The 15,030-nt window shown below is 36.7% G+C and overlaps 1 protein-coding gene and 1 pseudogene across 1 annotated transcript in view; one reads left to right on the plus strand and one right to left on the minus strand.

The window, feature by feature from the left end:
- Positions 1 to 361: 361 nt before the first annotated feature.
- CPD (carboxypeptidase D) overlaps positions 362 to 15,030 on the minus strand; it is a 74,388-nt gene continuing 59,719 nt past the window's right edge. Inside the window, exons 14-21 of the mRNA XM_003800106.3 lie at positions 10,391 to 10,526; positions 8,984 to 9,115; positions 8,153 to 8,248; positions 7,986 to 8,050; positions 4,592 to 4,723; positions 3,339 to 3,524; positions 2,932 to 3,031; positions 362 to 799 (exon numbers count right to left, since the gene is read on the minus strand). Coding sequence (XP_003800154.1) covers positions 573 to 799; positions 2,932 to 3,031; positions 3,339 to 3,524; positions 4,592 to 4,723; positions 7,986 to 8,050; positions 8,153 to 8,248; positions 8,984 to 9,115; positions 10,391 to 10,526 — 1,074 coding nt within the window. The 3' untranslated portion in view covers positions 362 to 572. The remainder of the gene's footprint in view (positions 800 to 2,931; positions 3,032 to 3,338; positions 3,525 to 4,591; positions 4,724 to 7,985; positions 8,051 to 8,152; positions 8,249 to 8,983; positions 9,116 to 10,390; positions 10,527 to 15,030) is intronic.
- LOC105888040 lies at positions 10,728 to 13,054 on the plus strand (annotated as a pseudogene).

Raw genomic sequence — 15,030 nt, forward strand, 5'->3', positions numbered from 1 at the left:
CCTACTTGTTCATTTCCTAATGTATTTGCTTTAAAATCAATTCGACCTCCATTAAACCTGAATAAGAGAAACTCCAGCTATTTCATAACTAGAGAAAAGCACTCCTCAGTAGGCTGAGAAAACCTCGAGTTTTTAAAGCTTTATGTCAGATTCTGACTGCTGTCCCTGCCTTAACGTTTCTGGATTCTTTTGGCCATTTAAAGTAAAGAAAAAAAAAACCTAAAGCCACTAGTAAATACCTGATGTGCAAAATACAACATCCACTTATTGGCTTTATGCCACTATTACATAAGATCCAAATAGCTTATCTTAAATTAAAAAGAAAAACAAAGTGGCTGTCCCATCTCTGCTGCATAAATAGAAATCAGATTTCTTTTTAAAGGTTAAGAGTACTTTAAGGAAGGGAAGTTCAAAACTGCCAGCAAAATTCACAGAAAATACAAATTTAGCAAGTTAACTTCCCAAAGCTCTTTGTAGAAACAAGACAGTTTATCTTCTTAATGCAGTGTCTCCCAAGAGGAACTATAATTTTGCTTGGTACTTATGCTGGGAGATAATGCAAAGTGTGTTTTTCAATGTTTGCTGGAATATAATGTTTCCTCTTCAGTGTCTGTTTCATCCTGGAATTCATGGCTTAGGAGGGACTTCTTGGAGCCGGTGGACATCATGCGAATTTCATCTTCATACTCATCATGATGCTGCCTGAGCCGATGAAAGCCATCTTTGTGCCTGTTAGACTTGATTGAGCAGATGCACCAAATAATGCAAGCTGTTAGGATCAAGGCAGACATGGTGGCACCTGCCAAACAAAAACCATCTCGTGGGTGGTGGTATACTTTAAGGGTATGAATAAATATGCCCCTTAAAATGAGTAAGTATGTCCCTTATTTACTTAATTTTTATTGCATGCACTTAAGAAAAACCTTTTATTATCACAGAAGCAGTATATGAATAGTATACAAAGTTACTAAAATGCAGTTAAGTAAAACAGCAAAAACCAAAACCATAAAGCCTCACATCTTTACATTTCCATTACCTAGAGATAATTTTTAATTATCTTAGTCTAGTTTTTTCAATTTTTTCAGATCTTTCTTTATGCAAGTCTATGTACATCTATTTTTCCTCTTTTACCACAATGAAATAACCCTCTCTCTTGTTCTGTTCCTGCTTTATAAAACTTCTGTTTTTCCCTTTTAATAACTTCTTATTTCATCCAAACTCCTCATTTATTTTAAATTTATACATAAGATTATCAGAATAAGAGTCTTAGTAACAAAAAAACAACAAAATAATAAAAATGGGTGACATAGATTTAAACCACAGCTGAACCCTAGCTCATGTGTTTTTAACCACTAAGTTATTTATACTTTATCTGATTTGTACTAAAAGCTCTTTAACATACCACTGCTTTCTTTCTTTCTTTCTTTTTTTGAGACAGAGTCTCACTCTGTCACTCTAGGTACAGTGTTGGTATCATAGCTCACAGCAACCTCAAACTCTCAGACTCAAGCGATCCTCTTGCCTCAGCCTCCCAAGTAGCTGGGACTACAGGCGCCCACCACAATGCCCAGCTGTTTTTTAGAGATGAGGTCTCGCTCTGGCTCAAGCTGGTCTTGAACCTGTGAGCTCAGGCAATCCAACCACCTTGGCCTCCCAAGTGCAGGGAGTACAGGTGTGAGCCATGGCGCCTGGCCCTAACGCCTGGCTTCCTTATCTATTTTTCATAGATACAGGGGTCTCTCTCTTGCTTGGGTTCATCTTGAACTCCTAAGCTCAAGCAATCCACCCGTCTTGGCCTCCCAGAGTGCTAGGATTACAGGCACCCGCCCTCCAGTATACTACTTTCAGCTAAGGATCTTTCTCACATACACAAGCTCATACCATGTTACATCACATAGCAGTCCATAATTTACATTTTGTTTTTAATGGAGGGAGCCAGGTTTAAAAGCTTTCAACAGAATTTTAACAAAATTGGTCAATCAAAAAGAGATTGTCAAATGAAACATTAGGACAAAGAACCCAATTCATATAGACCACTTTCAGAGGCCTATATGAACAAGACAGGCCACTTTGTATTAAAACTTGTTTATTTTGCCTCAAGTCTAAGTTGACGTGGAAATAAATGCACTAAGGCTCTTTGGGTCAAATAGATACAGTACAGCAGAGTATTTATTTTACAACGTATTTCTCCTTCTTAACCTTTCAGTAATTCAAGCAATAGTGCAAATTAACCCTGGAGAAAACAAATATATCTTCTTTCCTAGATCTTGGAAAAGATGAACTAATAAAAGTTAAAGTCGTAAGAACTTAAAGCCCATCAGGGGTCCTCAAACTTTTTAAACAGGGGGCTAGTTCACTGTCCCTCAGACCGTTGGAGGGCTGGACTGCGGGCCCCGGGACGAGTTGGCTGCTAAGCAGGACAGGCAGCTGCGGCAAAAACACCCAGCAGGCTGGATACATGTCCTAGGCGGGCTGCCTTTGGCCTGCAGGCCGTAGTTTGAGGACGCCTGAAAAAGTAAATAATTCACTCATTCATTTAACAACTCTTCATTAAGACCCACTATGTACCAATCATGGATCTACGTTCTGGGGATGCTCTGTCAGTGCTTATGTTTTAATGAGAAAGATTGAATATAGATAAATAAATGAATACATTTCTAATACAATGTCAGCTATAATGGAAAAAAGGGTAGAGAAAGTGACAGGGGTACTATTTTAGTTAGGGAGACCAGGGAACACCTCTTTGTGGAGGTGACATTTGAAAACAGCGAAGAGAAAGCCAGGAGAACATCGATCCCAGAAAAATCACGTTTAGACAAGGAGACAGCAGAAGAAAATGATTAGCTGCCGGGGATCATGGAGGCAATCCACTCTCAAACTGAAATGTCAAGACTGGCTTTAATTAACTACTAAAAATGAAAATTTCTTTACCTGATACAGTTACCACAAGTTCCCTTGGCAAACCAAATATCCGATTATCTGTGTCAAAGACTATTACCACGGAACTAGCTGCATCATGATGCACAAAGACCTAGAAGGACAAAGTGTAAGGATAAGGAATTTACTTAAGGCATACTGTATCCCTGCTACATTCTTAGGGCCTGGCCAGCAAACCAAGGAGATGAAACACGGCCGTCTAAAGCATACAACATGTTATAAAAACTTCCCTTTTGTTTTATCAACAGATAAAAGATGATAAAATATCATAATCAAGGGGTAGCTTACACTTTTTGATTTCTGTATTCCTTTTAAACTTTCTGCCAAGAGTTCAAAATAAAACAGAAGCATTATTAAGGATAAAAATTTATACGATACTACTCAATGTGGGAGTTTCTTACCTGTGAATGTTGCTGCTGGTACCCGTCAGCAATGGCATTGATGTTATGGACACCTGGGGCTAAAAGAACATGGAAATAACCTCCCTCTTTTGTGTGTACTTTTATTCCTTCATTAAGTACAATGACTGCTTTAGAGATTGGTTTTCCAGTCTTATCTTTAACAAATCCATGAACTCCCTTGTGAACCTAAAAAAAATGTTTAAAATATAAATTTATGTTTTCACAATGCCAGTTATTCTAGAGGCAATAGTTTGAAACATGACCCAAGCAAGCAAACAAAAAAATCCCCTCACATGCTACAGGGCTTGCTTATTTCTCCCTCTTCACTGATTCTGACCTTGTTTGCTCCTCATTCAATGCTTCTGAGTCACAGAGATGGATTTAAAAGAGAACTCTGATACAGTCAAAGCCTAACAATCTTCTAATACACTCTTTTTCAATCTTTTTTATCTTGTGTCACACTTAAATTATATTGATTAAAAAAAAATACTTATTGGACTTTGAACTTCTTTTGAAAATAATAATCTTTTTTTTTTTTTTTTTGAGACAGAGTCTCACTCTGTGCTCCTGGGTAGAGTGTCGTGGCATCATCAGGGCTCACAGCAATTGTAAACTCTAGGGCTCAAGCAATCCTCTGGCCTTAGCCTCCCAAGCAGCAGGGACTACACGCACCTGCCACAAATGCCCAGCTAGTTTTTCTATTTTTTGTAGAGATGGGGTCTCACTCTTGCTCAGGTTGGCCCTGAACTCCTGCACTCAAGCAATTCACTTGCCTTAGCCTCCCAGAGTTATATAGGCATGAGTTATTGTATATAACTCATATATATATATATATATATATAATAACTAATATATAGTTGTTATAGGCATGAGCCAATGTGCCTGGCCTTAATGATCTTTAAAAATTTTCCCAGCAGACCTAAGACTTCTCATAGCACATGGGTTGAAAATCATTGCTCTAAGACCTTGAATGATTTTCTGCTCACCACAGTACACTGACTCGAGTAACAGTGTGATATTCAAATTAAAGAACTTGCAACATCTTGCCAGATCAAATTACCTAAATTATAGCAGATTCCAGATAGGTAACGAATGGCACCTACTTAGGAAAAATACGCTGGACAAAAATATTTCTATATAAATTTAAAATAAATAATATACATTGTTAGTAAAAGATTATGACAATGTTTTGATAAAGGTTTTCACTGAACATATCCCTGAAGTTTGCTTCTAGTTAAAGGGGAAGGACTCACCTCCACCAACATGCTAAGAAGAGATCGTTTATTTTCTGCCCACAAGGAAGGGAGTTGTGCTGCACTAGGAAAGTAGCAGCAGCTTGTGTACACTGTGATTTCCGGACAGTGGCCATAGGTGACACTATAATCCTATAATATAAATTTTAAAGTCAAATGAGGGAAAATTAATAAGAATGAGGCTTCGCAATACAAGTAAGTGAAATAAAAAGAAAACAGAGTATTTGGTATGTAAACAGAGAATCTATAAAGCATTTAACAGCAAATAGAAATAAATTGCTCTGCATTGTAATCAGTCACAAACATGACAATTCCTAAGAGAGCCCTTGAGGACAGGCACTATGTCTAATTCATTTTTATGTCTACAGTGCTTCCCATGGTGCCAGGTAGGTAGAAGAAGTTATTATTGTTTGACAAATGCATGCATGAATGAATGAATGAGTACACAGACAGGGCTAGCTACCCTCTAAACCCAGAAACCTTATCTTTGTTCTTGGAGCTCTGCAAAGAAGAATAAGCATTTGTTCTCTGATACCCTCAAGCTATAGCCTGCTGGTGACACTAGCCACTGCCTGTAACATAGCATTTATCTAGGCACCAAAACTGCCTGTGTGGACAAGTTCAAAAACTTAATTTACCACCTTTCTCCTCAAACCTGTTCTTTTTCCTAATTCGTTTAATGATATTAACTCACTTTCTCACATAGCCATGAAATCTCTCGTCTCTTACTTCTTTATTTCATTATCATTATCATTATTTGCCAAATCTTATCAATTCTACCTCTGCACTACATCAATTTCATCCTTTGACTCCACTGCCACTGCTACTACCTTAATACAGGCCCTCATTACTTCTTGTCTAGACTATTCCAAACCAGTCTCTCCACTCAGTCTATCCTTCCTTCAAACTACCTTAACTCACTGTCCAAAAATTAATTTTCCCAAACCACAGCTCAGATTATGTGGCTATATCATCCCTGTTCAAAAAATCATGTGTTTTTAACCACACATTCTTTTCCCATTCTTTATTAAAACAAAGTTTTCAAAGCTCCAAACTCCCTTTCCATCCCATCTTCTGCTGTTCTCCATTACACCCCATATTTTAACTGGACTGTTCCACACTTGTTCCTCTTCTTGGAATGTTCTACATCCCAAATACCATCTCCTCTATGAAGAGAAGACTGCATTACTGCCTAGATATAATCTTTTCTGTCTTTACATTCTCATGGGATGTTGAAACTTGCTTTCTTCTCGATCAAATAGATGAATTCTGTAACACAGTTATTTGTATAATAGGCCAAGGAATAGATTTTATTTACCACCAGTGCAGCATAGTGCCTCCCAACAGCAAGTTTAAAGTAAATAAAGGAGATAAGGCAGGCAGAGATGAGAATGAAGTCAATTTTCTGGTTGTACTTGTGAATGAAACAACCAGCTAACCACCCATCTGCTCACTACTCGGCCTAATTTGTAGGTAGATGGACAACCAATTAAATTGTGGTCAAAAAGAAATTAAAGAAGACCTAAATAAATGGAAACACATACTGTATTCATGAACAGAAGGACAGTACTATAGAGATGCCACTGCTACCCAAAGAGATCTATAGATTCAACCCCTAAAAAAATCTCAATGGCCTTTTCTGCAGAAAAAGAAAAGTCAATGCTCAACTTCAAATGAGATTGTGAGGAGCCCTGAAGAGCCACAACAATCTTTAAAAACAAAATTGAAGAACTCACACGTCCTGATTTAAAACTTATTACAACAAAGCTACAGTAGTCAAAATAGCAGTCCTGGTACAAAAACAGATATATAGACTAATGGAACAGAACTGAGAATCCAGAAGAAAATCCATTTATCTATGGTCAATTGATTTTTGACATGGATGCCAAAACTATTTGATGCAGAAGAAAATTTTCAATAAATGGTGCTTGGACAACTGACTTTCTATATACAAACAAATGAAGCTGAACTCCTACCTCACACCATAAACATGAACTCAAACTGTATCAATGAACTAAATATAAAAGCTCAATCCATAAAATCCTTAGTAGAAAACTTCATTCAGACCTTAGATTTGGCTAGGATTATTAGACAAGACAACCATAGAATAAGTAAGAAAACCAAAATAAATTGAACTTCATGAAAATTGAAAACTTCTTTACATCAAAGGACATGATGAAGAAATTAGGAAGACAACCTATGAAATAGGAGAAAATGCTTATAAATCATAAATCTGACAAGGATTTAATATCCAGAATATATAACATCCAGAATACATTCTTTATGTTAAGACGTGAGGGCTGTCCAGAAAGTATCCAGCCATACACTGCAGTCAAATGCTCTCCCACTAAGGTCTACCCCTTCAGCCATGTAATATGAAAAACAGATACATATCTAGGCAGATAGTTTCCAGTCAGCCCTCATATAAAGAACTCCTACGCTCAATAACAAAAGGACAAACAACCCAATTTTCAAAAATGGGCCAAGGACTTGAACAGATAGATGTTTTTCCAAAGAAGCAAATGGCCAACAAGCACTGGAAAGATACTCCACAGCATTACCTACCAGGGAAATGCAAACCAAAACCACAGCGCAATACACTTCACATCTACTAGCATGGCTATTAATAATTTTTTTAATAGTGTTGGCAAGGATATGGAAAAATTAGAAGAAACTTTTAAACATTGCTGGTAAGGAAAATGGTACAGTTTCTATGGAAAATAGTTTGGTGATTTGTCAAAAAGTTAAGCAAAGAATTACGACATAATCTAGCAATTCCACTCCTATGTACACAGCCAAAAGAATTGAAAACAGGGGCTCAAACGGATGCTTGCATGCCAGTGTTCACTGAAGCCTTATTTGCAATAGCCAAGAGGCAGAAAGAATCCAAGTATCCATAAACACATGCATTAATAAATGAAATGTGGTTATACATACAATAGAATATGATTCGGCCATAAAAAGGAATAAAGTATTGATACATACAACAACATGGATGGACCCTAAAAACATATGCTAAGTGAAGCCAGACAGAGAAGGATAAACACTGTATATATGATTCCACTTGTTGAAATATTTAGACCAGGAAAATTCATAGAGACGGAATATAGATTAGAAGTTCCAGAGGCTGTGGGGAGAAGGGAATAGTGAGTTATTGATTAGTGAGTACACAGTTTCTTTTAGGAGCAATGAAAGAGCTTTGGGGAATAGATATGGTGATGGCGGTACAACATTGTCAATGAAATTAAAAGTGGTTAAAATGGCGATTTAAGGGCTAAACATGTCAAGAAAGCCATGAAGCAGATGTCATTCCCTTTGCAATATCAGAAAGGTTGCCTATTCTTTCACTCAGTGGCCAATACTCTCAATTCCATTTAAGTTCTATAAAGCCTACCTTCATGCTGCCCAGGTGACTGTGCCATTCGGCTCCACGCATTACTCCTCCTGGAATATTCTCATCTATATAACGTTGAGAGATGTAGAATCAATAAGACCATAAGGTGAGACCCTCTCCCCAACCAAAGCAACAAAAATACCATTAACAAAAGGTAAATACTTAACCTGATTTATTGGGGCAACCAGGCTGACCCATGTGCATCGATGGATGATTATTTGCATAAAGAGATGCCAGATGCTTCAAAGTCTCTTTATTTTCCACTACAAAAAGAAAAATTTGGAAGTCAGTGGAGAAATTCAAACTATTTTCTCCAGGTTCACCTTCATAGATAGATGGTATCTTCTAGTAAACTTCACATTCCACCAAAGTTTATTGAGAAGTTAACATAATTAACTAAATGGTTTTGTTTATCCCAAGATAATCAGACCAAGACAATAAAACATCTACCACACTAAAAAACAAACTTGTATTTGGGGGCTGCTGTGGTCTAACAGCAATATTCTTTGTAAGCTACACTAAAAACAATCCAAACTATCTCCATATATCGTGGACCCCACAGAGATTCAACAAACAATTGTTTAACTGCCCATGAAGTGTAATCAGTTAGTCCAAGTTTAAAACAGGGGAGGGTAACTCTATCTTGTTAATGTTTGGTTACACATGATTTTCTTGAGGCAGGTATTATGTCATAGACACTTGTATTCCCTATGTCTACGGACATAATGATTACTCAATAAATGCTTGTGGACTAAATTGAACAGATGTAACAAAATGGTTAGACTCTATAAAGCTAGGCTTTCCTTAGATCCTGACCTCTCTCCAAGGACTTGTTTGAACAGTTGATATATGTACAATCTTCTTATGTACGGTATTTACTCACGGAGTATGATCATATGCTTAACATTTAAAAAATTTAGGATGGACATTACTGAACTGGAATTTCCCCTTGAAGGTTAAATAGTATACATGTATATATGAAATGACATTCTACATACCTGTCTGCACTGGCTTGTCATACGGGTATGTGACTAGCACAGAACCACCATCTAAAGCCACAGAAAGACTGAAGTCCTGTTTTTGAATCAAATTTTCAATGATAGCTTTAGTCTCTGGCTGGGAGGCATTATCTAAAGAAAAGTCAAATATAAATATCAAAGTTCAAATCTTGCTATGAGAATCCATGAAAATATTACCTACTTGAACAAAAAATGCCAACTGAAAAAACCTATAGATATATACTTTCTTTCTCCATAAGCCACTATCTCAAGTAAGAAAGATACTTTACAGAAGGTAGGTTATTCTGAGTTTTACGTATTTCAGGATACTAATTATTCTAAGAAAGTTAAAAAAAAATTCTTACTGGGAAAAAAGCATTAACATATCTTGCTTTAAAAAACAATCTAGGGGGCAGGCAGCACCTGTGACTCAAGGAGTGCAGCACCGGCCCCATATACCAGAGGTGGCGGGTTCAAACCCAGCCCTGGCCAAAAACTGCAAAAAAAACCCCCCAAAAACAAAAACAACAACAACAACAACAATCTAGGGAATATATAAGCTATCTTTGAAAGAAAATGAGAGTTTTCAAAATGCAAGGTGTTTTTTACAGCATTGTTTATAAAAGCAAACAACTAGAAACAAACTAAATGTCTAACAGTAGAGAATGATTGAATGGAGTATTGCCATAGATTAATAGCATATTAAGGCTCAGTATCTGTAGCTCAGCAGCTAGGGCACCAGCCACAAAAACCAGAGCTGGTGGGTTCGAATCAAGCCCAGGTCTGCCTAACAACAACTATAGCCGAAAAATGGCGGGTGTTGTGGTGGGCGCCTGTAGTCCCAGCTACTTGGGAGGCTGAGGCAAGAGAATCACTTAAGCCCAAGAGTTGGAGGTTGCTGTGAGCTGTGATGCCACAGCACTCTACTGAGGGCAACATAGTGAGACTCTGCCTCAAAATAAAAAAAAAAAAGCATATTAAGATGCTATTAATAAGAATGTTAGAGATCTCCAAGGACTGAAATGGAAAGATTTCAATATATATTCAATGAAAAAAGTTACAGATTAATACAAATAGTCCATGATCCCATTTAAGTCAATAAGAAACAGGCCCCTCCAGAACAGCATATCTATACACCCATGGGAGAATAGAGAGAGAATACACATCTATATACAACTAGTGATGGAATAGGCCAATATTACTGATTGAATTTCTATGAAAAAACTTAAAAAAAAAAGAAAATTTCAAAAAGTTTTCCAGATGTGTATTCATTTATACCTCCCATTTATAACCTAGATAAGAAAGTACCCCTGTTACTCATTGACAAAAATAGGATCAACCAATCTCCTAGCAAAGAGAATGAAAATAATCTCCAAAGTACTTTAATGGCTTAAAAATTAGTCTTACTTGTGAAGTCAGTATCCAAGTCTTTGCCACGAGCATTTGTTTGTCCTATCTTTGAAGTACAATCTTTCTCTTGTGCTCTCTCTCTCCCATCTGGATTTAGAGAAGGGACAATCACAATCCTAGTCCTGTCAATTAACTGAAACAGAAACAGATATCAAAAAGTTTATTAGCTTTATATAGATTTTTTTATTTTTTATTTTTATTTTTGAGACGGAGCCTCAAGCTATCCCCCTGGGTAGAGTGCCATGGCATCACGCTCACAGCAACCTTCTATCCATGCCTCAAACAGAAAATCTTTATTATTTATTTTAAACATAGTTAATTTAAAAGGTAGAAAATGTATGTGTGTATGTATGTCATATAAGTAAAATTTTCTCATGCTTCAAATAAATTACTTTATAGAAGTCAAAAACTACTGTACATCTAATGTTCCCAGAGACTTTCCAATGACTTATAACAGAAATCAGAAACCACTACCTGCAGGCCAAACGCATTCTGCTGCCTGCTATATAAAGTTTTATTGGCACACAGCCATGCCTGTTCATTTATATATGACTGCTTTTGTGTATAATGACAGAACTGAATAGTTATAGCGCAGAGTGCCCCACAAAGCCTAAAATATATACTAGCTGGCCCTTTATAGAAAAAGTCTGCCATCCACTGGCTTAGATCAAAAATAATAGTGAGACTATATTTTCTAGATTAAAGATTAAATCTGACATAGCTGGGTGTTGTGGCAGGCACCTGTAGTCCCAGAGGAGGCTGAGGCAAGAAAATCACCTAAGCCCAGGAGTTGGAGGTTGCTGTGAGCTGTGACATCACAGCACTCCACCGAGGGCGATAAAGTGAAACTGTCTCTCTAAAAAAAAAAAAAAAAAAAAAATTACATCTGACAAATATGGATATATATTTAGAAATGAGACAGAAAAGTTGAAATCAGTATGTCAAAAAAAAATAAGGTGGGGTATTTATCTTATCCATAATAATTTCACCTTCAGATGATCCAGAGGCATTAATACCTACCCAAGTGGCATGAAAATGTTTGATATACTTCATCTTATATAGTATTTCTAATAGTAAATCAGTAAGAGATCTTTGGCTTATTTATTCTGGCAAAATAGTATACAGACTAAAAGTATTTAAGATCTTTTACTTCATTGGTTCTTAAAGCTCCCCCCTGGGGGAGATTTTCTTAGGCTTCAGCACAGGCCTACTGCATCTGAATCTCTGGTGATGCAGGTCTCTGGACATGTGTATATATTTTTAACCTCTCCAGGTAATTCTAGCCTGGGATGGGGAAGCTGTGACCTTCTAGGTCCTTTAAGTGTGGCCTTTTGACTGAATCCAAACTTTACAAAACAAATCTTTTTATTTTTATTAGTACATTTTTGGTTCGTCTTTCATATTTTTATTTTATTTTTAAAATAAGCATATTTAAAATACCAAAGAATAAAATAAGTTTCAGTGAAATAATCCTCCCAGATTGACCAGCACAATTAGCACATTAGTAAGCCAGAAGGGCTAAACTGACAGCTGCTAGCTTAGGATTCAGTTCTAACTTCCCCCACCTGACACGCACCACTACTGCACATCACTACCACACGAGGTTGGGTGGTGAGAGTTTACAGGAGTCGAGTACGCCAGTGTGTTACCAGTTTTTGAAAACAGTGCACCGTGTTTCTGTTTGAAGTGGCATTTGTGAGTAGATGCACAGCTCAACAGTATTTTTAATTCTATCTGCTTAACAGCCCATCATGTCAAAGACAGCCAAGAGAATGCTAAAGGGAGAAAACAAATTTTTTAAATGAGGACTGGGAATTGCAGTATTATCTTATTTCTGCTAAAGATAAGGTGATTTGCTTGCTGTGTGATATTGCAGTATCAACATTAAGGAAATTCAGTGAAGCACTCGCCACAGCAGCCCGACAGAAGACTAAGTTGTCCGAGAACCTACTGCATGTGAAGTTCGTGCAAAAGGCCCTGGACTCGGAAACCCAGAAACAACTAGACAAGGAAGAGAAAAGCACTGGTGAAGAGCACTGGTACTTAGATTTGCCAGTCCTGATAAAGAAAGTTTCGTACTAGAAGAGCAGAGTTCCTTGTTATGTGAAGATACTCTCTAGGGCATTCAGAGGATTTAATCGTGAGGTTGAAAAATTAATGCTTCAGATGAAGGCTAAGAACAAGGCAGAAGCTGTTGAAGATGAAACAGAGGGCTCAGTGCCTGTAGTACAGTGGTTAAGGCGCCAGCCACTGGCAGGTTTGAGCCTGGCCTGGGCCTGCTAAACAACAATGACAACTGCAACAAGAAAATAGCCAGGCATTGTGGTGGGTACCTGTAGTCCCAGCTACTCAGGAGGCTGAGGCAAGAGAATCGCTTAAGCCCAAGAGTTTGAGGTTGCTGTGAGCTGTGATGCCACAGCACTCTATCAAAGGTGATATAGTGAGACTCTGTCTCAAAAAAAAAAGGAAACAGGAAAAAGATGAAACAGAGGAGGTCAATGTGTCAGATGAAGAAATAGCCAAAAGATCTAAGAGCTTATTATCTCTCAGGGCCAACTGGGAGAGGCTGCCAAGAAGAGGGACCATGCCAATTATGAAGAAGATGGAAATGGAGACACACAACCAATTAAAGCAAAGATGGTCTTAGAGCACCACAATTAAAATGGAGCCCTTAATAGTCAGCTCAGGGATGCTTTGTGAAAGACATATTCTGGAACTCATCCTAATGGCATCTCTACAGTTATTAATACTGTGATGTGTATTTTTAAAGAGATGTATAATTTGGAAACATGCTGTTTTTGAAACAGACGTGTGATGGATGTTATACTACATCCTTTGCTTAACAGTATTCATTGAGAGTAGTTTTTAGTCCTTGATCTTCAAATGTATATCAATACAAGGTTGCTTCCTAAAGATTTTTTGACCTCAGTTTTTTTTAATATAGGTCTCTAATCACTGACCTTGAACTGACTTATATAGATTAAAGCCAGTGTTTAAATTGCCCTTATGTTTATATTTAACTTTAAATTAATAATCATGTCAAGGCAATTCATACATACATTGTGGACTTACATGTCAGAAGAATTTAGTATATGTAAATTCATCAAGAACAAACACGCCTCTCCAGCCTGAAGTATGTGCATGCTACTAGGTCATTATCAGTTCATGGTATTATAGTTTTTGTTTAAAACACTTAATTAAGAGAAAAAATTATTCTGTAATAAGCATCTACTTTCACTTAAAAAAAAATTCAATGCTCATCAGCATTATAACACTCATCAGGACCACAAATATTTTAAACTATAGGGAGAGGTACAAAAATTGCCTCTAATTAAAAGATAAAAAGATATTGCAGAAATTAAAAGATAAAAAACAAAAGCAAAGACCATTCTTTCAAGCGACAATAGGCCTGAACACTGAAGCAACTTACAAACTCAGGATAAAAAGGGAAGCCATTCATGGATGAAAAAATTGTGAATGAATGCATTGCCAAAGTTGTGGGATGCTTAGACCCTGATAATGTTTCAAAGAACAAACAACAACCTCTTTCAAGAAGAACCATAAATGACTGGCAGCATGAATTAGCCTTCAACTTCACAGAACAACTTCATGCAATACCTCAAAAGGAAAATAAATATTATTCAATGTTTTGGATGAATCAACTAATATTACTGACTTGGTGCAGGTTTTATACTTCATTTAGATCATAACAGAAGATTTTATTATTTTTTTTTTTTTTGCTATAAAGAATTACTCACTCTGGGCACTCCTGTGAACAGAACATAGGGAAGAGATAGCTTCAGCAATTTTCAAGATAAATGTCATAATGTTGGACTGAATTTAGTAAATTTACTGAGTGTATATATAGATTGTGCACCTTCCATGGCAGGAAAACAGTAAGGGTTTATTGTACAGATTACAAAAAAAAGCATTAAGAGATCCAGATGCTCTCATTTCTTGCATAGGCAAAATCTCTATGCTAGTTTATATGACATTTTGCAACAAGATACAAATATTATTAACTATGTTTATGCATAATGCAGCATGGCATCCTCAATTTTTAACATGCTAAAGTTGAGCTATAAGGTATTCAGTGTAGATTTGCTCTATCAATCATTCTAAAGTATATCAGCTATTGCAGGTACAGGTAATAGCCAAATTTTTATCTCTACAAGAACAGATAGTTAAATTTTATGAAAAATCAGTATATTTGTGAATTGTCAAAAGAAGATTTCCATAGGAATGCAGCATTTCTGTGTGATATCACGTCATATCAATATGACGTGAATATTTCGTTGCAAGATAAAACTAAGTCTATCTATGCTATGTGGCAACAAATTCAAGCATTTCAGAAAAAGCTATCTTTTTTCAAAATACTTCTTCTTCAAAAGGAAATTTCAGATGAATGTTTTCCCCAGTTAGTAAAGGCCACTGATGAGGAAGATGCTATATGCAAATCATTTGAAGAATATGCAGCTGTTATAGACCTATTATTCAGAGAATACAATGAAAGGTGCACTGACTTTGGGAATCATGACATCACACTCAAGTTAGCATTTCAGACTCACCTAGTTGGTATCATAAAGGCATCTAAAGAACTACAGATGAAATGGAGTTCTCAGTAGATGACATTTTAA

Source organism: Otolemur garnettii, unplaced genomic scaffold (assembly GCF_000181295.1).
Source record: "Otolemur garnettii isolate 467f Iridium unplaced genomic scaffold, OtoGar3 scaffold00166, whole genome shotgun sequence".
Lineage (NCBI taxonomy): Eukaryota > Metazoa > Chordata > Mammalia > Primates > Galagidae > Otolemur > Otolemur garnettii.